The following is a 27,125-nucleotide window of genomic DNA, read 5'->3' as shown; positions in this document are numbered from 1 at the left end:
ATTTATGTGTTATTAAAAACTGCTGTCAGTTAAAGTAGGAAACAATACTATAAAACTATCAATAGTAGGATGCATTCCAATTTTAAAGATATTAAAATGTGAAAAAAATACATTGTAGAATCAATGAAATATAGTAATTGGTTTTTTGGAACCAATACGTATATCAAATTGTTTGTTTTTAATAAAACACTATTGAGTTCTCAAAAGTAATTCAGAAACAACCAAAAAATGTACCATTTATTAGTTGTATGCTAAAATCCAGTGGAATTTATAACTTTTCAAAACCTTCAAAATACCAAATCATATCACTTAGTGTTTGAATTTCATATATGTTACCATTACAAATCATTTTTTCACGCATTCCTGCTAAATCTATAAATTTGCTGGTAAGTGATTTATAAATTTATTCCAGACACTGGAAGATGAAGACTTCTGTAAAAATGTATCTTTGGCTACTGCGGAAAAAACAACCGAGGCTCCACAGCCCCATCACCATCACCATCACCATCTTGAGAACAGTCATCTTTCAGAGTATCCAAAACCAGAAGCACCAGATAACCCTGAGCATCCCCCTCCTTCAGGTCTTCATCGCCACCATAGGCACAGGGGTCACCAAAGACAGGGTCACTCAGAGAACTGAGATGCATTACAACTTTCTCTTCCACAAAAGAAGCTCTGACGAAGTGGATGCATAAATCAGTTACTCTGAAAATTTCCCAAAGATTCAGAATCAGCTCTGAGTAGCTGATGCTGACACTGCCGACATTTGATATTTGAAAAAACAGGGTCTGCAGTCACCTGACAGTGTAAAGAAAACCTCCCCTCTTTATGTAGCTGACAGGGCCTCCTGGCGGAGGAGCACGTCACTGAATCTTGACAGTGACGTTTGCCTCCAGCTGCCTGCCATGCAAGTCAGCAGCTCAAGCCTACAGAAGCCAGCACCAAATGAAGCTGAGAAAAGAAGGCAGAAATGTGAAAATGACCTTCAAATTAAACATTTACAATCGGATGTACTGCCTAAGTCAGTCTAGACAATTACATCTCCAGCATTTTTATAAGCTACCTAATTAATAGTGATCCAAAAATAGGAATTGGATTTGTGTACACATGGAGAAATTGGCTTCCACATTTTAAAATTTAAGTCAAAAAATGTTTACCCCCAACCATATTTTTATTACAGGGCAGCTGAAAGGTGGTTGCAGCATTTGGTTCATATGTTTTTCTTTTTCTTTCTCCAGCATTCTACTTGCATTCATGAGAACAGAAACATAAACTATGACCTAGGGGTTTCTGTTGGATAGTCGGCAACTTAGAATGGAGGAAGAACAACAAAGACATGTTTTCCATTTTTTTCTTTACTTATTTCTCAAACAATATTATCTTTGTCTTTTTAATCTTACGTTTTTAACAAATTAAACCTTTAAAGAAAGAAGTGATTTCTGTCTTTTCAGATCCAGAAATACTCATACATGAATATTTTGCTATGATTACATTTTAGATATCCATTTATACTTTTTTTACATCCAAGACTCATATCTTGATTTTTACTATCACATATGAATGAAGTCTTTATATCTTGCTTTCTTTGTCTAGCATCGTATCGTACTCTTTAAAATTTAAGATTGCCAGTCTTGAAAGATAGATGGGAAATGATAAAAGAATGTTGTCTATCTCTTGATTGCTTAGAAAGTACTTCCATAGTCAATGATGGTTCAATAGGTAAACTAAGTCCTATAAACCTGAACTTTTTTATGGCTAATACTATTAAGCAAGAATGCAGAACACGATTGGCAAAAGTGTGCATTTGTTTAAATAAACTCAATGAAGTTTAAAGCTGTCTTTTTGTTTTCATTGTAATTACTTAGTATGTTATATTGACAATAGAAGTGAATTTTCAATTGCTTTTAAAGAAATTAAATAGCAACTAATGAATTTACTTCCATACTCAAAACCGTCTACGCTTAAAGTAAGAATCTTTGCCAGCAAGTTTGAATTGAGAATCTTTGCTAACAGAGAGGCGTTGCTCTAAATCGTGAATGGTATTACGAAGAACTGCAATCTCCTTGTTTTTTTCTTCTTGAAGATGCTGAAGCTTCTAAAGAGAGCAGAAAAATTTTGTTATTGCAGTTCATAAATAATAAGATTAAGTACAAGGAACAACAAAACAACAGCAAAAACTATGCTTCTGGTTTAAGTAGAAGTAGGTATTAAAAAAGATACCATATTTTGAAAGGTCTATAATTTTGCTTTTGTGGGATTTAATGGGGTAAAACTGGTACAAGGATACAAAAACACACATTAGCACCATTTGTTTTAGTTTGTTCCATTCTCCCTATATAGCTTGAAATTATAAACCATAAATAAAGGAGTTGAACAAGAAGTAATCTGCTATCTGAGTATCTAAATAACTTCAGAATAGTAAATCAGCCTTAGTTCAAAGTACATTATGGAATTCCTTAGATGGTCCAAAGAGTCAGAGGACTTCTCTAATGTTTTAATTTACTACTAAGATTTACTAGTTTAAATTGAAAGAGACTTATAAAGATTATTAAAAATCTAATATCTTTATTGTGTGATATATTTTAAGGAAAACTGTTAAGTATGTTGTTAGTAAATATAACCTTTATGAAAACACACTAAGAGAATTAATTTTTTTAAGCAACAGCTGTGCAAGAAAAACTCACATACCCTTCTGTAGATACTGTGTGGCAAAACAGTAGAATCTGGATATGATTTTGATTTAGTTTGAACTCTTGCTAGTTTGGCATCAAACTGAATCAAGTTTAAAAAGAAAGTTGAGAACATTCTAGTTAAACAATTAGAAACAAATGTTTCTATAAATATAAGTATAATCCATTGTATCCTTAGACATATAATCTGTAATTCAAGTGTATGCACTGTATAACAGAAGATAGAAAAGTCTTTAAGAAAGAACAAGGAATACCCAAACAAGATTAACCCTGGCTGCATTTTAAAATTACCTGGGGAGATTTTTTAAAGAACCAAATACCTGGACACTACCTTAGAAATTCTGGGGTGGGGTCAGCATCATTTTTTTCTCAAGACATCAGTTGATTCCATCATGGAGGATTAAGAATCTAGTTAATTAGGGTTGAGAATCTAGTTAACTTAAAGATAGATAAAAATATTTTTATGTTACTATGAGTGTACTTTGTAAAGAATATGTAGTATAATCAACAGTCATGGGAGAAAAACATATACCCTTCTGCAGAAACTTTGAGGCTAAATAGTAGAATTTGGATATGATTTTATTGATTTAGTTTGAACTCTTGCTGGTTTGGCATTAAAGTGAATTGGGTTAAAAAAATTCTCATGGGCCATTGTTACAGTCATATATTTTGCAAAATCTTCCATTATAATTTTTCCTTCAGGTTGAATTTAATGTAGCCTCACTGTGAACTAAGAATAAACTCTGTGAGATTGTGTTCTGGTTTAGGGAGAGAAATGGATTATAGTTATAATGAAGATAAATAGCAAAGAGTTCTGTATATCAAACAACAAACTTGGGCTAGACCAGTGACAGGGCCAGGATGGCAAACAAAATGCACATTCCCAATCAGTGGATTAGAAGTTGATGGCCAATCTTGAAACACAGTCTATTTTATATCAGATGGCCATCCATCCCTCACTGTGGTTTGTGGGTACACTTGACCAGAAGGCAGGAACAGTATCAAAGAGCCTCAAAAGTCAACATCAGTCCCCTTTTGCTCAATAATTATAGAATCTTCAACACTGTATCTCACCAAGCACCTCAGGATACCAAACTTTAAAGAACATGAAAACTAGGTTATCTTAACTAAGTAGGTGAATTCTAACAACGTAAGGTAAAGTGGGAGTCAAGCTGAGGGAAGAATGATGGAAAGGGAGATTAGAAGGATCTAGACAAAAATGTAAAGGGCAAATATATTGTCAAAATATCAATGTCTTTGAGATTCTGACATCTGATTAAACAACCAACTGAGAAGGCTTTTGACCCAAGAACCGGAACCTCAGCCTTTGAGATGCCCTATTTAAAGTCCCTTTAAAAAAATCTGGTTTGTCTGCCTCTATATTTCTACATATTTATTGGGAACAAATTAGTCTCTTTTTTATTTTAAATAAAGAAAAAGATATTTCCAGTTAGTTCACCAGGGTTCCACAATTTCTGCTGAGGAGAGAGTAATGTTAAGGATTAGAAACACTCTCCCCACAGCTGGAATGGTCGTCCTAAAAAGGCTGCATAGACTCAGCTGTAAAATGCAGGTAATATGAGTTATCTGTCTCTGCTGTCAGAGGAAAATACCCTCTCTGGAAACCAGGACCTTTTGAATGACTGAAGAGTCCCACCTTGAGGCCAAGTGCTGAAAGGCAGTGTAGCTAACAGTTGTACTGTACCAGGTTTAAGCATTGCAGGTGATGGATGAAGAATGAGCATGTGTGAAGCCCTCTCACAGGGTTGTTTCTAATCCTGAAATTTATCTCACTCTGATGACAAATAACCAAAGTATGGCCTAGACTAAGGGATGCATCCTCAAATCTAGCAGAGCCTTAAACACTTACCTCTAGCTGTAGTTTGATTATTTCACTTTGTTTTTCCTTTTCTTGAGTTCTTAACTTTGCATTTAACTCTGAGATTTCCACCTCCTTTTTCTCTATCAGTTCTTTATTCTTTTCTTCACTTAATTCAACTGCATAAAAACATAAATTCATCTTAACATTTCAAAAATCTTAAAAGATTTTTTTTGAATTTTAAACAATCTACAAGAAAGTGGAATTTATTAATAAAAACATGTATTTTAGAAACTGTTTACATGCAGGGTAGCTTTTATATATTTTTAACAAGCCCCTGAAAAATGCTTGCGACGCAAAGGTTGCCCATTGAATGCTTTTGAATGAATAATTTGTACTCTTAAATATCTAGAGAATAATATTCTCTAAATGCCTAGAGAATAAATAGGAGATTTAATGGTTAAAGAGGGACACATCCTGGGTTCCTAGTTATAGAAGGCCTCAAGTTACAGGATGACTCTAGAACTACATCAGCTTTTTCTGGCTCCCTCACCATTTCCCTTCATAAGCATTTTGTCCAATAAATTTCTTTGTCTACTCCCATCTTGTCGGCTCCTTGGAGGACCTGAGCTAGCACAAGAAAACAGGTATGATGGGGCACTTACTGCTTTGTAAGAAACGAGGAAGCCATCATTAGTGGTATATGGAGTACTGGAAGTTCCTAGTACACAACGGGGGTCTGATTGCTGAAGATTTTACCAGAAGTAATCTGGGGGAAATGTCCTGGTGGAGGTGAATGCCTTGCAGGTGTAATAGTTCAGGCATTTGAAAGATGGAAACGATGCCCACAAAGACAGTAGAGTTGGAGAGTTACTGCTAAATTAAATTGACATCCTACTGAGGGATAATGAGAAACAGCTGTTAACAAGAATTTAACGATTTAAAGAATAGGTGTGGCTAATTATTAGAGAAATGCAAATCATAACTACAATGAGGTATCACCTCACACTGGTTAGAATGAGCATCATCAGAAAATCCACAAACAATAAATGCTGGAGAGGGTGTGGAGAAAAGGGAACCCTCTTGCACTGTTGGTGGGAATGTAAATTGATACAGCCACTATGGAGAACAGTATAGAGGGTCCTAAAACACTAAAATAGAACTACCATATGACCCAGCAATCCCACTACTGGGCATATACCCAGAGAAAACCATCATTCAAAAAGACACATGCACCCCAGTGTTCATTGCGGCACTATTTACAATAGCCAGGTCATGGAAGCAACCTAAATGCCCACTGACAGACAAATGGATAGAGAAGATGTGGTACATATATACAATGGTATATTACTCAGCCATAAAAAGGAACGAAATTGGGGCATTTGCAGAGACGTGGATGGACCTAGAGACTGTCTAGAGTAAAGAGTAAAGTAAGTCAGAAAGAGAAAAACAGGGCTTCCCTGGTGGCACAGTGGTTGAGAGTCCGCCTGCCGATGCAGGGGACATGGGTTCGTGCCCCGGTCCAGGAAGATCCCACATGCCGCAGAGCGGCTGGGCCCATGAGCCATGGCCGCTGAGCCTGCACGTCCAGAGCCTGTGCTCCGCAACGGGAGAGGCCACAACAGTGAGAGGTCCGCGTACCGCAAAAAAAAAAAGAAAAAAAGAAAGAGAAAAACAAATATCGTATATTAATGCATATATGTGGAATCTAGAAAAATGGTACAGATGAATGGGTTTGCAAGGCAGAAATAGAGACACATGTAAAGAACAAACGTATGGACACCAAGGCGGGGGGATGGTGGTGGTGGGATGAATTGGGAGATTGGGATTGACATATATACACTAATATGTATAAAATAGGTAACTAATAAGAACCTGCTGTATAAAAAAAAACCTCAAAAATAAAAAAAGAGAAAAGGAAAACAAAACAAAACAAAAAGAATAGGTGTGAGAGCCAGAGGGACTCTTTGATAGCTTACAAACAGACTCTCACCAACTCTAGTGGAAGAGCAGGTAGAGCTGAGCAACAGAAAATCTAATCATTAAAGTTGCAGAACTCCAGAGATGTTGAAATGTTCAGCCAAAACAGGTGTGCTATGCTAAATCAGGGTCCTAGTTGGGAACACCTAAGATCCTGAAAAATAGGAACATCTGGATAAACACCTGTGAGGATGCTGGCTGTGACAACTCCCCTAAATGCTCGGAAATTGCAGACCTACTTTTTCCTGTTAAGAACTAGCACTAACCTAGCTGATGAAAGATGCTGCAGAGGCTCCTCTCAGAAGATGCCCTTCCCTCCTCTTTTGGCTGCTAGGGCAATAACTAGGGTTAAAGCGCAGTATAACCTGGTTGGGGGAGTGCTGGGGCTGATAAGGGGGGAAAGTGATTATACCCCAGAGAGCTGCAAGAATTAGCTAGGTTGTATTGGAAAGAGCCATGTGAATACCCTTGAGAACGGACTTTGAGGGTGCTGGATAGAAGAAGACTGAAAGTAAGACTAGGTAAGCAAGAATTCATTGACTTGAAGATACATACTCTTTAGGGACAGGGGACATAATACCCTAGCAAGGACCTAGGATATGGGACAAACTCTGTTAGAGTAGCCTTAGACCTCTAGAGAAAGCCCTGGCCAAAGCTGAGTGAAGTGGGAATACCTGAGATGCCCTGGCAGATAGTAGAGAAAGGCATAAGAAGGCTCTCGAAAGTTGGCATGCTTGAGTGGATATGTTATGTGAGGCAAGATAACTCAGCAAAAGATCATGTTCCTTAGGAGGGCCCAGAAGACACACTATTAACCAAGACCACAAGGAATGTGCTGGTGAGAGAAAAACCAGCACCACCAAGAAGTTCAATGGTTGCTCTCATCGGCAAGCTCGGGCTGACAGAAGAGGTGGGTATAAAGTTGGGCTCATTAATATCTATGCGGATGGTGTCCCCCCTCCCCCACCAAGCTGTAGAAGCCAGATGATGGTGCTTAACTGCCAAAACCCAGGAGGCCACAATTATCATAATGAGCAGGAAGGTCAGAGGGCGGCCAAAGGGGCATGATTTTCGACAGTTGTAGAGTTAGTTAATAGATGAGCAGCCAAGCTGCTTAACACCTAGTACAAAAGAATCCAAATGGAGGAACAGGAGGCTGAGGGTACATGCCCCAGTTAAAAATTATTATCCTTTGCTCAGTTCCCCAGTCTGAACCACGTTTTTGGTCTAGAACCCGCTGGCTGAAAAGACACGGTTAGGTCCCTAGGAGGAAGAACATTTCAACAATCCCTCTTGTAGGTTTCTCCTGAGGAAGAAACATCCACAAGAACCATGGAGAACCTGCTACCTGAACTCCTATGGAGAAGTAGGTATGTGTAGTATAAGGAGGGGACAGTTGTGGCCATGAAAATGCATCTTTCAGATCTCCAGCTTCAGGGAACATAATTGGCTCATTGTCTTCATGACCATGTTTATGCTGAGCTCATGATTCCCAAGAGCTGCTCCTAGCCAGTGACTGAACTTGGCAGGGACACTAAGGCAGACTTGTTCCTGAGAGTTGCTGGACTTGGTTGATGGGCAAATTTGGCCCAACTTTGCTGAAACTTTCTTATAAGTGTGTCACAGTCTAAGACTTCTGCCCAACACACCTTCCTTTCTTCTCTTCTTCACAGAGGTTAGACCTGTATCATAAACCCACGGCTAACCCCGTCTCCCCCAGTTCCCTCCCTATCTACCCTCACAAATGTTTGCCTTAACAAACCTCTTGAATGTCTAATTCTGTCTAGGCACCTGCTTCTCAGAGAACCCAAAGAAACTGCAAAACCCTTTTCTAAAATGACTATAATTTTGTAGTCCCACTAGTAACGTATGAGGGCTCCAATAGCTCCACATCCTCACCAACACTTGGTATTGATAGTTTTATAGAAGATTTTAGCAGTTCTAAAAGGTGCAATGTGGTATCTCATTGTGGTTTTAATTTGCATTTCCCTACTAACCAATTATGTTGAGTGTGTTTTCATGTGCTTACTTTTCATCCATATTTCTCTGGGGAAGTGTCCAAATATTTTGCCCATTTCCTTACTGGGTTGTTTGACTTCTTATTGAGTTATAAGAGTTCGTCATAGATTTTGGACACAAGTCCTTTATCAGCTATGCATTTGTAAGTATTATCTCCCTGTCTGTGGCCTGTCTTTTCATTTTCTTAACAGTGTTGAAGGACAGAAGTTAATAGTTTTGAAGAAGTTCAATTTAGAACGTTTTTCCTTTATTTTTTGTACTTTTTGTTTCTTTCTAAGAAATTGTGGCTAACTCAGGGTCACAAAGATTATCTTCTATGCTTTCTTCTACTTGTCTTATAGATGTAGGTTTACATTCAGACTTATCATACATTCCAAGTTAATTTTTGCATATGGTGTGCATCTAGGCTCATTAAGAAAGTTTTTAATACCTTTATGAAACCAGTTAACTCTCAACATAATTTCATGAGACTTTGCTGAAGGAAGAATATTTCATTAGTGAAATTATATTCAATATGCTGAGTATAGAAATATCAAAGTTAACTATACATTTTATATTAATTTTACAATGATATTAACTATTTCACATTAAATAATGTTAAGTGCAAACTCCATGAGTCCAATTTCTAAGTGTTATAATTTATATCACATAAATATATATAAAGGAACAAAAACTAAATTCAAATGTGTCAAGGCAATGTTTATTCAGAATACTGGCAATTACTGAAAAAAGTTTATATATCTGTGTAAATTGTTTTATGGTATCTTAGAATTCAGTAAATTTTAAAACTTACCTTTTTTCTGCATATCTTGATAAAGTTTTGTTATTTCTGTCTTATGTCCCTCCTCTTTGATTTTCATTTCACTCATAAGTTTGGCAATACTATTCTTATATTCCTAAAGATTAAAATATACATTCATCCTTCAATCTGAGTATGTGTAGACAACTTTTGATTAATTAGAAAGATGAAATTTTCAGTTTATATTAATTTTTGGTATATAATCATATCTAGAGGGGGAAGATATTGTTCATTGTTTGAATGCTCAGCTTTGAGAAGGACCAATTTCTGGTCCAAGTAGATAGAGACCATCTAGAGACAATGATTTTTTTTTTTTTTAATTTATTTATGGCTGTGTTGGGTCTTCATTTCTGTGCGAGGGCTTTCTCTAGTGTGGCAAGCGGGGGCCACTCTTCATCGCGGTGCGTGGGCCTCTCACTATCGCGGCCTCTCTTGTTGCGGAGCACAGGCTCCAGACACGCAGGCTCAGTAGTTGTGGCGCATGGGCTTAGTTGCTCTGCGGCATGTGGGATCTTCCCAGGCCAGGGCTCGAACCCGTGTGCCCTGCATCGGCAGGCAGACTCTCAACCACAGCGCCACCAGGGAAGCCCCCCCCTCTTTTTTTTTTTTTTCAGTACGCGGGCCTCTCACTGTTGTGGCCTCTCCCGTTGCGGAGCACAGGCTCCGGACGCGCAGGCTCAGCGGCCATGGCTCATGGGCCCAGCCGCTCCGCGGCATGTGGGATCTTCCCAGACTGGGGCACGAACCCGTGTCCCCTGCATCGGCAGGCGGACTCTCAACCACTGCGCCACCAGGGAAGCCCTAGAGACAATGATTTTTTATCTTTGCCTCTGAATTCTCATCACTATATTCAGAGCATATCATAGATGCTCAAAATATTTTGTTTAATTGTATGAATAAATGCCATGACAGCATTAAAATATGTCAAAAAAGCGCCAAAGCTATATTTTAAAGCCAACTTTAGGCACTGTTTGATGGTCTGTGAGCTTACCCTAATGAAGGATGAATCCCTTTGAATGTGGGCTGAATTTCTCTTTCTGAAAATTATATAAACATTCCTAATTCCCAGAAGGAGGTTAAGCATTACCTATGGTAAGGGTTAGTTTTATGGGGAGGCTAAAGAAGGATGAATTTGGGGTTTGAGAAGTGCTCAACAGCCTCCTGAGGTTAGTTTCTTAGGTTGTTGAAGCATAGAAGTGATTTATTATGCTAATACGGAGAGTGGCATTGAGAGAGGTGTTGAGAGAGAAATCCTCCAAAGATAAAATTTACAATTTTTCCAGAGGTATGTTTCTACATAGAGAAACCACTCACAGGCAGGAGAAAAGGAAAGCAGGAAGAATAAAAGTGAGGTGGGATAGTAAGAAAGAGACAACGATCAAGGCAAGAGGCCCAGAAAAATCTCTAAACACCATAAAAGCAGGGACTTTGTTTTTACTCACTGTTGTATTCCTAACTCCTAGTGTATATCCCTTGATATATATATTTTGAATGAATGAGAGTGCAAATAAGAATTAAGTCAGAGGTTCTTAGCCTAGACCCAGTGAATAGCTCCTCTAGATTATCAAAAATTCAAGGGGATATAGTCAGGAGTCCTACTTGGGCTATGTTTTTTTGCCAGGCAACTTGCAGGAATGGCTGAACATATCCAACCATTGCCTTTGATTAAAGCTGGGCAGGTGACTAAAGGGGTGAATCTCATAAACTTCTATTTTTCCTATGTTTGTATCTAGATTTTTAGATGGGCAACTACAGAGTGCCTTTCATAAACTTCTCCTGACTCAGGTGGTTGCATTAAGCAGTTGCTGCCCTGGGAAACCACAAGAGACAAATCTATGTATCTTTTCCCCATTGACTTTGCCACCTGAAATGTTTCCATTAATTTGGTAAGACCCAGGATTTTCACTGCAGCCTTGAGGCATACGGCTATCCTAAATGTCTGGGCTGGGGCCAGGCTGTATCTAATTAGGTTCTTCTTCCTTAGTTTAGCCTGTGCCAGCCCCAAGGAGTCCAATCCTTTCTTCTTTTTAAGAGGACAAAGTTCCAACAAGTTATTCTTGGTTGCCTTCTTTTCATTTGCTTTCTGGGAACTTTAAATTCCAACGGACAGCTTCTGGTTATATTTTTGTTCTTATAAAACTTAATAATTCTTAACATATTCCATAAATATGGCTGTTAAGTAACTCCTAAGTTTGTTTCTAGGGAGTGGTTCTCCATATGTTTTGGATGTGCCTGGAGGTTTTGTACTAGAGAATTTTCATTGGATTGAGGTGATCTTTAGTTTGCTTTGGACAGCGATTAATAAGTTCAGAATCTTGGATCATGGCATTTTCTCTGTAATTCCCATCCCTCTGAAAATTCATAGTATTCTAGATAAAGCAGTATTCTATGACTTGACATTTTAGAAGAGAAAAGAGGCAAAAATTTTCCTCCTTTCGCTCTGTCCCAGTTACACCCTGACTTCACATTTATTGTTGAACTCTAGAGGCAAGATATGAAAATGATGGAAAAATAAAGGAAACAGAGGAAAGGAAAAATAAAGGATGGGATATAATCCAGAGATATTTAAATTATTTCAGAATTGGTGATGAGAAGCTAAATTTTCCAAGAGCACAGTCGGTTGCCATTCATTACTCCTGAGTATGACCCAGAAGCCCTGGAAGGGTTACAGAATTAGCCTGTATTTCTTCAAAGGCTCCTCAAGTGAAGAGCCAGATTGAAACAGAGATGATCCTTCAAGTTGAAATTCTAAGCTGGATACAGATCCAAGTTGAGTTTTGGAAATCTTAGGTCTGCCAGAGTTTGACATATTGGCTCTCAGGAGATGAGAAAAAATTAGCATAATAAACTTCCCACAGGGCAGGGGGTGGGAACTTACATTTACTGAGGACCTTTTATGTTCTAGGTACTGTGTTTTATGTTCTGTAATTGCCATCATGGCACTGCTCTTATAGGAGAGAAGAAAACATAGCAGAGGGTATGTTGGCCCTTGGGAGAAAATTAATTGGTGATCCACATAAAATGCTGTCTTCATTTAGATGGTACAATAAAATTGCAATAAATTACTCAAATTCTAAATATTTAAGACATTCACTTTATTATAAAAAAGTTTTAAAGTGTTAATTGAGTATATTCTACAGTAAAAAGTCTGGCACTCCCATATATATTTGCTCTAAAAATTTTGGCTGTCTTTTTTTTTGGCGGTACGTGGGCCTTTCACTGTTGTGGCCTCTCCCGTTGCAAAGCACAGGCTCCGGACGCGCAGGATCAGCGGCCATAGCCCACGGGCCCAGCTGCTCCGCGGCATGTGGGATCTTCCCGGACTGGGGCAAGAACCCGAGTCCCCTGCATTGGCAGGCGGACTCTCAACCACTGCGCCACCAGGGAAGCCCTTGGCTGTCTTTATTAATGAAAAAAACTACTTTATTTTCTAATTTGGGAAGACAATGCTCCACAGGGATCTGATTGAATATGAAGACACACAAACTCACCTGTTCATGAGTTTTTAACTTTTCTTTCATAAGATCAGCATTTCTTTTTAGTTGTTCATTTTCACCTGTGTAAAAAACATCAGTGAGTATCCTAATATATAGAACTTTTAAATTAATATGGGAATATGTTTAACATTTCAAGTTTCCATTCATGTATGTATTCAACACATGCATACAGCATCAACTACACACCAGGCTCTGTGCATGACATTGGGAATGTTGAAACAAAAAAATTATTTCTCCTCAAAGAACTTACAGCCTAGTGGTGAGACAGATGTGTAAATAGTTATGATATGCTATGATAGTTGCTCTGTAATGGCAGTGTGTCTGAAATATGGCGGGGAGCTGTGGAAGAAAAGCTTAGGTCAGCTTGAAGTCAGGAAAGGATTTGTAGAAGAGGAACCACTTGAGCTGAGACTTAAATGATAAGTTGGAGGAATGTGTTCCAGATACAGAAAACTGCACAGAAGACTTTGGGCTTGAGTGAATATAGCACATTTGGGAAAATTACAATTCAAATACAGTATTGTTGGAGTGTAAATTTTAAGGAAAATGTGTTAAATAGGTTGGAGATGTAGCCTAATAGGAGGTAGACATATTCTATATGAATAACTTTGAATTTTATTTTATAGGTTACAGTGAAGTGAGATGATTAGTTACATGTTAAAAAGATTATCCGGCAGTGCAGAGGATGAATGGGGGTGGGGGTGGACCCCAGAGGAATGGATATCAGTAAAAAGTGATCAAGTAAGAAATAACAGGAGCCTAAATTAGGTCACTGGCAGTAGGAGACAAAAGGAAAATAAAGATAACTATTTAGATAATAGAACTAACAGGAGACTTAGTGACCAATTGGATAGCAGAGGCAAAAGAGAAAAGGGAACGTTTGCCTTCTAGTTTTCTGATTTGAGTGGTTGAAAACTGTTCATTGGTTTGGGAAAAATTAAAAGGGGAAGATTTTTAGGAGTGAAGTGATGAATCTAGATCTTTACCACGCCAAGTTTGAAATGCGTGAGGTATCCAGGAGAATATTTCTTGTAGGCTGAGAAACATTTAGAGGTGGCCAAAGGAAGACTATCCTATAAAGAAGACTAAGAAGAAGTGTCCAGAGACGCAGGTGAGGGTGTTACTAAGAAAAGAGAGTTTAAGGGGGTTATAATCAATGGCAATCAATGCACTAAAAAGATAAAATGAAAGAACTTTGAATCTGAAAACTCTGGGAGATGTTCAATTGCTCTAAGTTGAAGACTAGGTGAAGGTAAGGAAATGGAGAGAGTGAGTGCAGACTATTCCCTTGAGATTCGATCGTAAAAGGAAAGAGTGAGGGTAACTGGAGGGAATAAACCCAAAGTCAAGAAAACTTTGTCTTGTTTGTTGAAAAGGTGGGAGAGATCTGAGTTGTTTAAGTGCTGAGAAGAATGGCCAACAGAAAGAGGGAAATGAAAGAGAGAAAAGAAGAGACAACTGAAGATGCAACATCCCAGAAGAGAGAGGTGAAGAGAGATGAAAGTTAAACCCATGCAGAGAAATAAACTTTGGAAAAGAAGGATTTTCTTTTTTCTAAGCTCATGAGGAAGGAAGGAAGGATATGCCTGTGTATGAATATATTGGAGGAAGTGCAGTGGGAAGAAGGGGTGGTAGATGACAGGAAATGAGGTAGTTTATACATGACAGCTTTCATTTTTTTCTGTGATATAGAAAGTAAAGTAGGTTGAAAGAGAAAGAAACATTTAAAGTTGGGGGCTTAAAGGATGAAAATTTAAAAAGCCAAGATAAATTAAGGGTATAAGTGATACTGGGCCTCAAAAATTAAAAGGAGTCTGCAGTGTATGATTTTTCACCAATAGCCTTCAGTAGCTGTAGCAATGTAAGTAAAACAGTGTATGGTTGGATTGATCTGTATTTGAGGATTAGTATAGTTTGTATTGCAGAATGGGTGAGGGAAACAAAACTACTGTCAAAAGAGAAGATGAGTGATATCCTAAGCCAGAAAGAAAGGGAGGTTTTAGCTTTCAGCAACATTATTAAGAACCACAGTTGTATTTATATAATGCCTTTCCATGTAAAACTTAAATAAGAAAAAATGAAATTAATTAAAATGTAGTTTTGCATCTTTAACTTGTCCTACTGCTTCACACCTATCATAATTGACATTTTTTGTATATAACCAAAATGTTTCTCTTGATGAAGGATGATGGAGAAGGAGTGGTGCTTCACAGTTTTCTGTATTCACTCTTGTTAACCTCTAGGTGTTTTTAGGAAAATCAGATATACTTATATCAGGAAAGAGCCAATCCTGGTATAGTGCATGGTGAGAGTTCAAAATAGAGTCAGGATCTCTACCTGAGCCAGACATTAAAGGTGTTCAGAGCTAAAATTAGGCCAGAAGTAGGATTGGAGCCAGGACTGGAACTGGGAATCAGTATGAGATAGAGGTCAGGACTTGAGTTCAGTGCCCAACTGGGATCAGTGACAGGACTGAATGAGACATTAGACCTGGATAACAATAATTCCAAGTTCTGTATTGTCCATACTCTGTCATATTCACAAAGTAACTTGCTGGGATATTGATTGGGATCACTTTGAATCTATAGAACAAGTTGGAAAGAACTGACATCTCGACAATATTGAATCTTCCTTTCCATGAACATGGACTATCTCTTTATTTATTTAGTTCTTCTTTGACTTACTGTATCAAAGTTTTGTAGTTTTTCTTATATATATCTTATACATATTTTGTTAGATTTATACCTAACTATTTCATTTTGGGAGGTCCTAATGTAAATAATATTGTGTTTTATTTTTTATTTTTAATTTAAAAAATTTATTTTATTTATTTATTTTTGGCTGTGTTGGGTCTTCGTTGCTGTGCATGGGCTTTCTCTAGTTGCGGCGAGCGGGGGCTGCTCTTCGTTTTGGTGTGTGAGCTTCTCATTGTGGTGGCTTCTCTTGTTGCAGAGCATGGACTCTAGGTGCGCAGGTTTCAGTAGTTGTGGCTCAGAGCCTCTAGAGCACAGGCTCAGTAGTTGCAGTGCATAGGCTTAGTTGCTCCGTGGTATGTGGGATCTTTCCAGACCAGGGCTTGAACCCATGTCCCCTGCACCGGCAGGCGGATTCTTAACCACTGCACCACCAGGGAAGCCCCAAATACTGTGTTTTAAATGTCAAATTCCACTTGTTCATTGCTAGTATATAGGAAAACAATTGACCTTTGTATATTAATCTTGTATAGCTCAACCTTGCTGTAATCACTTAGTTCTAGAAGTTTTTTTTTGTTGAATATTTTAGATTTTCCATGTAGATAATGATGTTATTTTTATTTTTTATTTTTTTGCGGTACGTGGGCCTCTCGCTACTGTGGCCTCTCCCATTGCGGAGCACAGGCTCCGGATGCTCAGGCTCAGTGGCCATGGCTCACGGGCCCAGCCGCTCTGTGGCATGTGGGATCTTCCTGGACTGGGGCACGAACCCGTGTCCCCTGCATCGGCAGGCGGACTCCCAACCACTGCGCCATCAGGGAAGCCCCCCCCATGACTCTTTTTGATTTATGGTTTTCTCAGGGTATATGCCCAGTAGTGGGATTGCTGGGTCGTATGGTAGTTCTGTTTTTAGTTTTTTAAGGAACCTCCATACTGTTCTCCAAAGTGGCTGTATCAATTTACATTCCCACCAACAGTGCAAGAGTGTTCCCTTTTCTCCACACCCTCTCCAGCATTTATTGTTTGTAGATTTTTTGATGATGGCCACTCTGATCATGTGTGAGGTGATACCTCATAGTTTTGATTTGCATTTCTCTAATGATTAGTGATGTTGAGCATTCTTTCATGTGTTTGTTGGCAATCTGTATGTCTTCTTTGGAGAAATGTCTTTTTAGGTCTTCTGCCCATTTTTGGATTGGGTTGTTTGTTTTTTTGATATTGAGCTGCACGAGCTGCTTGTAAATTTTGGAGATTAATCCTTTGTCAGTTGCTTCATTTGCAAATATTTCCTCCCATTCTGAGGGTTGTGTTTTCGTTTTGTTTATGAAAACTCTCTATTCTTAAAGGTGCTGAAATATATCTTATTTTTTTAGATTTTACTATTTTTTCTAACTTACCTTTCAAATTATGTTGATATTCAATGGTCTGTTGTAGCCCTTTTATCATATTATGAAGAGTAGCACATTCTAAAACATAAAAGATAAATTTATTTGAATATTATTTGCTTTCACTTTGGAATTATTATCTCAAAGTTGAGACACTTAAAATAATATTTAATTGACAATTATGAGACCTAATAAAGCAACCAGATATCTCAAAATAAATTATATAATAAATACCTTTTAATCACTCTTTAAGTCAAATGCACTCCAGGATTTAGTAATGAGTTTTCTAAGGCACGATAAACCCAGTATGTAGGGATTCCCCACCATGTGACTTAGCAACATCTGCCCTAGAAGTAAGGCACATTTGGACATGTCTGGAGAACTATGAGGTGTGTATCCAAGTGAATTTTCCATAAAAGAACATTCTAAGGAAAGAGAGTCAAGGAAAATTAAGTTCTGTTCGAAAATAGAGCTGATGAGAAGGTGTCATTTGGGAGAAAATAATGCTTTTCTTCCTCACTGTTCTCTAACCTGTCCTCTTTGCCTGAGTCCTAGAGCAAGGGAGTAGCAATAAAAGTAAAAACTCAATGTGCTGAGTTACAAGGCATCAGCAACTTTGGTGCCAATGTCTTCTTGCATAATGGGAGATGGAACCTCCTTTGCAAGCATTAGTGCCCTGACATGTGCATATAAGCTTTCAGTATACCCTTGGTTATCACCAGCAACAGCTGATGGTAGCAACAGTGGTGGAAACTTCTGTAACTTTAATCAGTCCACTTGGCTGTAAGCTCCAGGATAGCAGGGATTGTTTTCTTTTTTACTATTTCTCCTTAGTACTTAGAACAGTTGTGGTCCATAATAGTCTTTCCATAAATATTTGTTAAGTGATTGATTGATTGACAGGCAATATCATAGTAAGAAAGGAATAAGTGGAGAAACTGTGGTGTGAAAATAATATTGTATTGATATTCAAAGTGCTTTGCAAATATTAAATCATTTAACCCTCTTAACCCTATGACATTGGTCCTAGTATTTGCCTCATTTTACATATGAGGAAATCGATACGCAGAAGTTTAGCAAATTATCCAAAGTTATAAATAGTAGATGGTAGAGCTACAACATCAACTCCAGCAGTCCAGCACCAAAGTCAATGATTCTAACTACTTTACTACCACCAAGAAGACCAGTGCAAGACCACTTCCTCAGAGTAATTTGAGTAGGTGGGAGGCCCTGGAAAGGGGGCAAGAACAGAGCCAGAGACAGACTCTGTGATAGTTATTGCTATCACATTTTTACTATAAATTTGAGAAACCCAGGTTGTACTAGTTTAAGTTTATAATTATACTAGCTAAATGTATAATGATGAAAACTTCATAAAGAATAACAATATTTTTAAAAAGAAAGATTAAGGCAATTTCATTCTTATGTGCTTGGCTTAACAGCTAATAAATATTGAACCTTAGGCTCTTTCTTTTTGTTTTAGAGGCCCACGGCCGATATTCAGGCACTATGCATTAGTGTGACACACTGACTAGTTTCCATTTTAGTTGGGTATCTGTTTTGATGGTTAAATATTAAATACCACATTTGTGTCTAACAATAAAAATTGTCTAGGTATAATAAAGTACTATTATTGAATGTTTACCCTGCCAGGCATTACACTAAGTACATTATAAACATCATAATCAGTATTCCATCTGATACTGAGAAGTTGGTATAATTATTGTGATTTTGCAAAGGGAGGAAGTCACCCATAGAGGTCTGGTTACTTAACAAAGATTCCACAGTATATGGAAGGTCTAGTTTTGAACACAGGTTTTTCGCATTTCAAATCCTGTGCTCTTAATTCAGTACTTCCTCAGGCATTGTAGGATATGCTGATGAAACCATGAAATTTGGAATCAGAGGAACCAGATTAGAGTTTTCTTTACTTTGTAGCTATGACACTCTGGGTAAGCTACTATTCTCATACATTAGACTGTTCTGACAAACAAATGAAAAAATATACTTTCTAAATTCACTCACAAATATTCAACATTGTTTTTGTTGTTGTTACTATTTCTCTCCTCTGTGTCCCATAACAATTTGTATCTATTGCTTTTCTCCATTGTTCACATTACATTTTAGTTATTTGTGGTTTCTCCCACTAGATAGTAAACTCTTTCAGGTAAAGATATTTATTTTGATGTTCCTTGCTTCTAAAGTGGTAACTATTTCATAGGTGTTCAATAGTTTTTGTATTTATTAACTAACTGAAAGAACCAGTACTGTGAGGGGAGAATTCAAAACTTCACCTTTCAGTTAGAGGTCTTGCACTCAGTCTCTATGTACTTTTTTCAACTACACTAATAGAAATGAAAGTATTTTGTAGAAGTTAAAATCTTTATGCAAGTATAAGGTTCTACTCCTCCCCATTCCCCCTCTACCTTCCCCACCACCAGCTCAGACAAAGTTCCCACCATCATCCGTTTTTTTTCTCTTGCTGTTTCTCAGTAATAGAATGATGGTTAGTGACAACTGACATTACCTACTTCCTGTATGGTACTGTATCAGCTGCTACAATTAAAAATGGAGGCACAGATCCTGCCATCACTTGTCTTTATGCCTTTAAAAGCATGAATCCAGCATTTATGAAACATGGTACCTCAGTAATCAGCAAATTGAAAACAGAGCCCTGAAACTGAAAGTATACTGAATGTTCCCAAAATGTGTATTTTCAAATTTAGAACACAAGGTGGCTCTCTCAACACACCTTTTTTTTTTTAAAAAAACAAAGGAAACTGGCTCAATAAGGAATTCTTCAAAAGGTATCAATAGAATACCATTCATTATTTTAGAATAATAGCTTTTAATTCTCTTTGCAAATCGTTACCGGCATTATCATTTCTGTTGGACTTTACAGTGTAATTTGAAGTATACTATCCTATCCAATTCTTAAAAACTAGAGCTCTGAATATTAAGCTACTGCTCATACTGTATAATTTAGTAAATCAGTGATTATTTTGAGGTCACATTTAGGCTCTATCATTAACAAGCAATTTGGGCATTAATATCTATTTCATAAAGCAGTTGTAAATATTAAATACAATTATGTATGAAAAGGTTTTTTTTAATAGTATATGATCCTCAATATCAATATTATACCATCCTGAGCTGGCAAAGACATTGTTTATCTGGTATCAAGTGAAGAAAATAAAATATCATTCTTTATTGTTGAACAAGTCCAATCATTATATGTAGTTTGTTCTTCCTCTCTAAGTGAATTAGTACACATTTTGCTTTCTAAGATATCATTCTCACTTGTTCTTTCACTTCTACTGCGTATTATTCAGCAAAAAGGCCATTAGATTTAGAATAAGTATAACTGGATTTTAAAGAAGTATTTGATTATGTTTTTCAAGTAATACATACACATGAAACACAAGTTTAGTGAAAAGTGACTATCTCGCCAATCTCTGCCCCAAAACTAACCAGTTTCCTTCCCCTCAAAGCAAGCACTGTTACCGGGACGTTGTTTATCTTTCCAGAGATATACAAATATATAGGGGAGAGGGTGTTTGTGTGTGCATTAATATATATTTTTATAAAAATGATAATATACTGTTGTGTACATTGTTGTTTTCATTTACTATATGTGGGAGATTATGTTATATCATATAATGGTACTTCATTTTTTTATCAGTTACATAGTATTTCGTTAAATAAACATACCATAATTTATTTAACCAGATATCCATTGGTAGATGTCACTCTTGGAAAGGCTTTCTCAGTTCTTAAAAACAAAACCCCCTATATTCTCTTCTAGTTTTTTTTTTTTTTTGTGGCTTCATTTTTTGACCTTTAATTAACTTTATTTTTTAGAACAGTTTTAGATGTACAGAAAAATTGGGAAGATATTACAGAGAGTTGCCAAATATTCTATACCTGGTTTCCCCTATTATTAACATCTTACTTTAGTACAGTATATTTGCTATAATTAATGAACCAATGTTGATACACTATTATTAACTAAAATCTATGCTTTATTCTGATTTTCTTAATTTTTACCTAATGTCCTTTTTCTGTTCTACGATTCCATCCACAATACCACATTACATTTATTTATTTATTTATTTATTTTGCCGTACGCGGGCCGCTTACTGTTGTGGCCTCTCCCATTGCGGAGCACAGGCTCCGGACGCGCAGGCTCAGCGGCCATGGCTCACAGGCCCAGCCGCTCCGCGGCATGTGGGATCCTCCCGGACCGGGGCACGAACCTGTGTCCCCGGCATCGGCAGGCGGACTCTCAACCACTGCGCCACCAGGGAAGCCCCACATTACATTTAGATGTCATGTCTTCCTTGGGTTCTCTTTGCTGTGATAGATTCTCAGAGTTTTCTTGTTTTTGATGACCTTAACAGTTTTGCAGAGTACTGGCCAGGTATTTTGTAGCATGTCCCTCTATGTGAATCTGTCTGATGCTTATCTCATGATTAGATGAGGTTATGGGGGGGAAGAACATAGAGGTAGAGTGCCATCTTCATCACATCATAGCAAAGGTATATACTATCAACATTACACCAAGTTGACCTTGATTACTTGCCTTAGGTCGTGTATGTCAGAGTTTTCCACTATATAGTTATTCTCCACCACCTCCTTTTCCATTCTGTATGTTTCCCTATAGTGAAGAAAGTCACTATACACAGCCCACACCTGATGAGTGGGGTGTTATGATATACTTCCTTGAGGCCAAGTCACTTACATAAGTTATTTGGAATTCTGCAGAGATTTATCTCTTCATCCCATTTATTTATTTATTTAATCATTTATTTTTATCAGTATGTACTCGTGGATATTTATTATATACTTTGAGTTATAATCCAATACTACTTTATCTATTTTGTTGCTCAAATCATTCCAGCTTTGGTCATTGAGAACTTTTTCACCTGGGTCCTTTATCCCTTTAACATACCCCTATCACTGTGGAGTTTTTTTTTTTCTTTTTGAGCACTTTCTTATTTTCTGGTACTACAAGATGCTTTAGACTCATCTTATATATTTCTTGCCCCAGTCTTAGAATCAACCATTTCTTCAAGGAGCCCTGGTTCCTTTTATTATAAGAAGGTATTAGAAACCAAGATCTTGGTGCTAGGTTCGTTTGTTCCTACTGATTTTATGCCCTCTCAGTTGACGTAGTGAGGAATTATATGTATACAGCTTCTTCTTCTTTTTTCTTTTTCTGATGCCCAGCTCTTTATTAGTAAGGACCCTTGGTCTGGCAAAGGGAAGACTGGGATGCACAGGACTAGCATCCGTCTAGGGGGATCTTCCTGGTTATCAGGTGGCTTCTGCACGCAGGTGTAGAGGAAATACCTTATGGACGAGACCCCCACAGAGGGCAGCACTGTGACTGGCAAGCAGCAGAGGTAGGAGGGGAGCCCTAGGCACAGCTGGGCTCCTGGGACAGCAGGGCTTCCATGCTGGGCACAGACACACCTTTGGGGGAACTTCTCTAACTTCCAGGCAACAGCGTTGCAGCACACAGAGCCCAGGTGATGAGCTTGGAATCTGTTGAAAACAGTGGTTGTCAGCGGGCTAGGGCAAGGCCTTCCACAGGAAGATGCAAAGCAGGTGCATCTGCATGCCATTCATCACACACTTCTGGAAAAGCGTGACCATCTCTGATGAGCTTGAGGGAATTCAGGCTCTCTTGGTAGTTGGTGTTCTCCTGATGCCTGGAACGGGTTGCATGGGAAGCCCAGCACTACCAGGCCTGGGGCAAAGTTTCCACTGCAGCTGGTTCATCTGAGTGCAGTCTCAGACCTTCGTGCCGCAGAGAAATGCCTTTTTCTCAATGAGTAGCACCGTGCCAGGCTGGGTGCCCAGGCTCCCAGGCTCCCTGAGGGCTGATAGGTGCACAGAGAAGGTATAGAGCAAGGAGAGGCAGTGCGGATGGCGGCTGCTGGGAGCTCAGTTGAGCGCATGGCGTGGACGTCCAAGAAGTGAGGGGAGAGCTTCAGACTAGGACAGCCCATTTTTAACACTAAAATTTTTGACCCATCTCATATTTCTTCTGGTGTAATTGTGAGGCAGGAATTCAACTGTACTTTTTCCATGTGTTTGAAGACCTGGACTGAGCCTTGGATTTGCCATTTCTTTTTTTTTTTTTTTTTTAAGATTTTTTGATGTAGACCATTTTTTAAAAAGTCTATTGAATTTGTTACAATATTGCTTCTGTTTTATGTTTTTGGTTTTTTGGCTGCGAGGCATGTGGGAATCTTAGCTCCCCGACCAGGGATTGAACCTGCACCCCCTGCGTTGGAAGGCGAAGTCTTAACCACTGTACCGCCAAATCCAGGGAAGTCCCTGGATTAGCCATTTCTTAGCTGACTGGACTCAGACAGATTACCTTCTTTTTTTTTTTTTTGCGGTACTCGGGCTTCTCACTGTTGTGGCCTCTTCCATTGCGGAGCACAGGCTCTTGGACGCGCAGGCTCAGCAGCCATGGCTCATGGGCCCAGCCGCTCCGCAGCATGTGGGATCCTCCCGGACCGGGGCACAAACCCGCATCCCCTGCATCGGCAGGCAGACTCTCAACCACTGCGCCACCAGGGAAGCCCCAGATTACCTTCTTTTGTTTCTTCATTACCAAGGTGGAATAGTAATACCAGTCCTATCTGTCTTTCAGGTTTATATTAAGGATAAAATGAAATGATAGTCTGGAAAGTTCTATGTGAATTTAAAATATTTTACACATGTAAAATCACTGTTACAGCAAAAAGCACACTCATTAGAATTACTATTTCTGTAGGCAGCAGAGAACTAACCTTCTTTAATTGCGACCTCCTTTGTTTGCATTACTTTCAATAAACAGTTAGCTTTTTCCAACTGCATATCCAGTATATTGTTCTTTCCACTGTTTTCTATCATCCTCTACAGAAGAAACAGAATACATATTACCACTAAATCAATGCTGCTCTTTTGATTTTTTACCTAAAGATATGAAGACTAATGAAAATACAAACCATTTAATACCTGAGAGTCTAATAATTAAGCCTGGTATATATTCTTAAATAAGCCAACTTTCTAATTTATCTTTAATTTAAAGAGTAAGATGATAAAAAGTTAAAACAGATGAACACTTATGAAAAGTTATAAAAAGTAAAAATATGATCTAATTTGAACCTCCTTCTTTCCAACTATTCAACCTCCAGTCCTTCGATTAACAATTCCTTATAAATATTTCCAAAATATTTTGTGACTATAAAACTATAGGAAAGGGTCGTATTTACTCTGTTCTGTACCTTGGATGTTCCACTTAGTACTATTTTCTTGGAGATGATGTCACATAAGCACATAAAGGTCTGCCTCATTCTTTTTAACAGCTGCATTGTTTCATTCATGAATATAATTTATTTAAATAGTTCCCTACTGAGGAAGATTTGTGCTGTTCCCACTTTTTGCTATTATAGACAATGAATAAATATTCTTCAACATATCTCTTTGATATCTTTGTGAATAGTGAAACAGCTGCCATGTATCCTTCAAGCACCTTCAAAAATCAATTCATGACCTGTCCTGTATCATCTATACCTTTACCCAATCCCTAGTCTCACCACTTTTGAATTTATCTCAAAGCAACTCCTTGCCATTATATTGTTCCATCCATAAATATTATCATTTATATGCATCTCTAAGAGATGACTCAAAAATACAATCACAATATCATTATAACATCAAAAAATGAACAATATTTCTTATTTAAAATGTCTAAGAATATAAGAGCTAATTCCAAATTAATCTTCATATACTTTGTACAAATTCTTCTCCCACCAAAGTGCTTATTTCCTTCTCTTTCTCTCTTACTTTGGTCAGAATCACTTGGTTAAGAAAACCCAGGTTCATCATTGGAAAAAAAGCTCATGTCTCAAAATACCCATTGTCACGAAAATTCTTTCATTATGGCAATACTAAATCGTACAGAGGAAAAGAAGGAATAGAGAAGGATGATAAGAAAAGGAAAGAAAATAGAAGTAGGTATTATTCCTGCTCCTATTCCTGTTTCACAAATCCACCTCCCAAGTCTTTAATTTATCCATCTACATTTCTCAACAGCTATTCCTACTCCTCTCCCAGACAGAGGAGGAGAGAAAAAGCCTAATATATACTTGTGGGTATGGTCTACCATGTAATTTGTCCAGAGTTGGGGAGGGGGAGTTTAAACAAGTCTGCTTTTAGGCAAAAGAGAAGCAAAAGAGAACAAATAAAATAGGAAAGACTAAAAAATTAAGAGTTAGTCATAATGGCAAGAGATTGAGGATTGAGTCTACTTCAATTCTTACTAAACCATTCTTGAATTTATGGACATCCTGGGTACTTACACATGTATTTCCCCTTTAAGTTTAGCAAAAGTGTATCAATTATTCATTCCCTTGCCCCCCAAACATGTTGATGTATTAGTATAAACGAGCCAAAACCACATGTTTTAAATACAGATTTTAAAAATGAGAGAGAGGGGCTTAGCAAAATGCATTTCCATTATTTTTACCTTGCTTATTTTTTTGTACATTTTTTTTCTTCCCAACTCCCTCCATTGGCAAAATCTGTTCCACTTTTCCTTATATTCTATAGCTGTTTGATATCATTACATACCTTTTCTATCTGTGAGAAGTCATTTATAAGTTTGTCAATATTCACATTGCTAATCTTTTTCATACATCCTTCACTGCTTTGATTCATATCTAAACTAATGAAGAGTAGATAGTGTTAAAACAAACAAACAAACAATATACAAAGCATATAATAGTGGTAATAGCTCAAATACTAAAGTTTCTGTACTCCACTCATGGAGTACCTACTTGAGCTCCATTGCACTCAGAGAATTTTTATTATACCCCCAGTATTAACCACGGTCAAATGAATTAAGGCTTCTCCACTCCTCTCCACACCCACACCAGCCAAGTTTTCTCTAAACCAATCTAAAATTAGTGCAATGATATGTGCATATGTAGAAATTATTTGTCCCTATTACACAAAAAACAAATTATGCCACTGTTCAACACTCATCTCTTTGCCATCAGTATGGCTGTACTTAAAATCTGATGCATTACTAAATCTGATGCATGACTTTTAAATATAGGTGTTCTCAATTTAAGATGTTTATAATATTTAATTATCATGCCACAAATATTTTTTGCTGCATTTCTTGGTAGTCTGCCTGTTGCTAGGAATTGAACTGTGTCGCCTCCAAAATTCTTATGTTGACGCTCTAAACTCCAGTGTGACTGTATTTGGAGATAGAATCTTTAGGAGAAAATTAAGGTTAATTAAGGATAATTAAGGAATGAAGTCATAAAGGTGGGGCCCTAATCTAATAGGATTGTGGCCTTATAAGAAGAGGAAGAGAGAGAGTGCTCTTGTTTTCTCTCCACATGTTCACACTGAGGATAGGCCTTGTGAGCACACAGTGAGATGGTGGTTGTCTGAAACCCAAGGAGAGAGCCCTCGTGAGGTATCAAGCCTGCTGCCACCTTAATTTTGGACTTCCCAGCTTCCAGAACTATGAGAAAATAAATTTCTCTTGTTTAAGCCACTCAGCCTATAGTATTTTGTTATAGCAGCCTGAGTAGACAATACAATTATTGAATATTTTTCATATTTTTGTATGGTAACCTGTTTGGTAAATAAAGGACATAAGGAAATTAATATGCTCAAAGCAATTGCTAAGTATTTCTATTCTCTTATTTTGTATAAGAATACTTTGGGATATAGCCAACTAACTGTTGAAGTGAAGAATGAGTTTCAGTTTTAGTTCTATGGAACCAATCACAAGAAATTCTGCAGAATTCCAGAGGTAAACTCATTTAGTTAGGATGGAGAAATTGACTTTTGCAAAACAGTAAGCATTTACATTTGAGGGTGGGAGAGTGTCTAGAAGAATCAGGATTAATATAAACTAAAAGTATGAAATACTTGTCTTTAGACTTTTCTCTAGCAAAGAGGAAGGAGAAAATACAAATTTGAAATTTAGGTAATCTAGACTGAGGAAGGGGCATGTGCCAATGCCTGGTGTGTGAAAGTGGCAGTAACAAGTAGTCCAAAGTAAAGGTAAGTAAAATTCCTAAAGTAATTACTCAAAGTAATTTTGGGGATATATTGTTTAAAATGAGGTACACCAAAACATAGATATTGCTTGACAATTTGTTACTTCATAAAGAAATCCAATTTCCTTTCTCTTTTTATATTGCATTAACAACTATTAGTG

General features: G+C 37.7%; 2 protein-coding genes across 15 annotated transcripts in view; one reads left to right on the top strand and one right to left on the bottom strand.

Annotated features, from left to right (window-relative positions):
• SELENOP (selenoprotein P) overlaps positions 1 to 1,833 on the top strand; it is a 129,574-nt gene extending 127,741 nt beyond the window's left edge. For all 14 annotated transcript variants that reach the window (XM_022598209.3, XM_089908822.1, XM_089908823.1 and 11 more), the window contains one exon: positions 413 to 1,833. In XM_022598209.3, the coding sequence (XP_022453917.3) occupies positions 413 to 994 (582 nt within the window). In that variant the 3' untranslated portion in view covers positions 995 to 1,833. The remainder of the gene's footprint in view (positions 1 to 412) is intronic.
• Positions 819 to 26,095, bottom strand: CCDC152 (coiled-coil domain containing 152). Its single transcript, XM_089908826.1, has 8 exons — positions 25,514 to 26,095; positions 23,689 to 23,794; positions 16,895 to 16,963; positions 12,799 to 12,863; positions 9,302 to 9,404; positions 4,561 to 4,688; positions 2,689 to 2,772; positions 819 to 2,095 (listed from the first exon to the last, which is right to left on the bottom strand). Exons 1-8 carry the CDS (start codon positions 25,598 to 25,600, stop codon positions 1,946 to 1,948), a joined length of 792 nt encoding a protein of 263 aa, XP_089764952.1. The 5' UTR covers positions 25,601 to 26,095; the 3' UTR covers positions 819 to 1,945.
• Between the last annotated feature and the right edge of the window lie 1,030 nt (positions 26,096 to 27,125).

This window comes from Delphinapterus leucas, chromosome 3, assembly GCF_059928025.1.
Source record: "Delphinapterus leucas isolate spDelLeu-1000000601 "Yukka" chromosome 3, BTC_Dleu_Yukka2, whole genome shotgun sequence".
In the NCBI taxonomy this organism is placed as follows: domain Eukaryota; kingdom Metazoa; phylum Chordata; class Mammalia; order Artiodactyla; family Monodontidae; genus Delphinapterus; species Delphinapterus leucas.
The sequence above is the reverse complement of the archived record's forward strand: the minus strand, read 5'-3'. Positions and strand labels throughout refer to the sequence as shown.

Coding starts and splice junctions, on each gene's coding strand:
- CCDC152 (XM_089908826.1), bottom strand. CDS start 25,600: ATGAATCAAAGCAGTGAAGGATGTATGAAAAAGATTAGCAATGTGAAT. Junction 16,964..23,688: donor GGAGGTCGCAATTAAAGAAG/GTTAGTTCTCTG, acceptor TTTATGTTTTAG/AATGTGCTACTCTTCATAAT. Junction 4,689..9,301: donor TCAAGATATGCAGAAAAAAG/GTAAGTTTTAAA, acceptor GTTTTTATGCAG/TTGAATTAAGTGAAGAAAAG.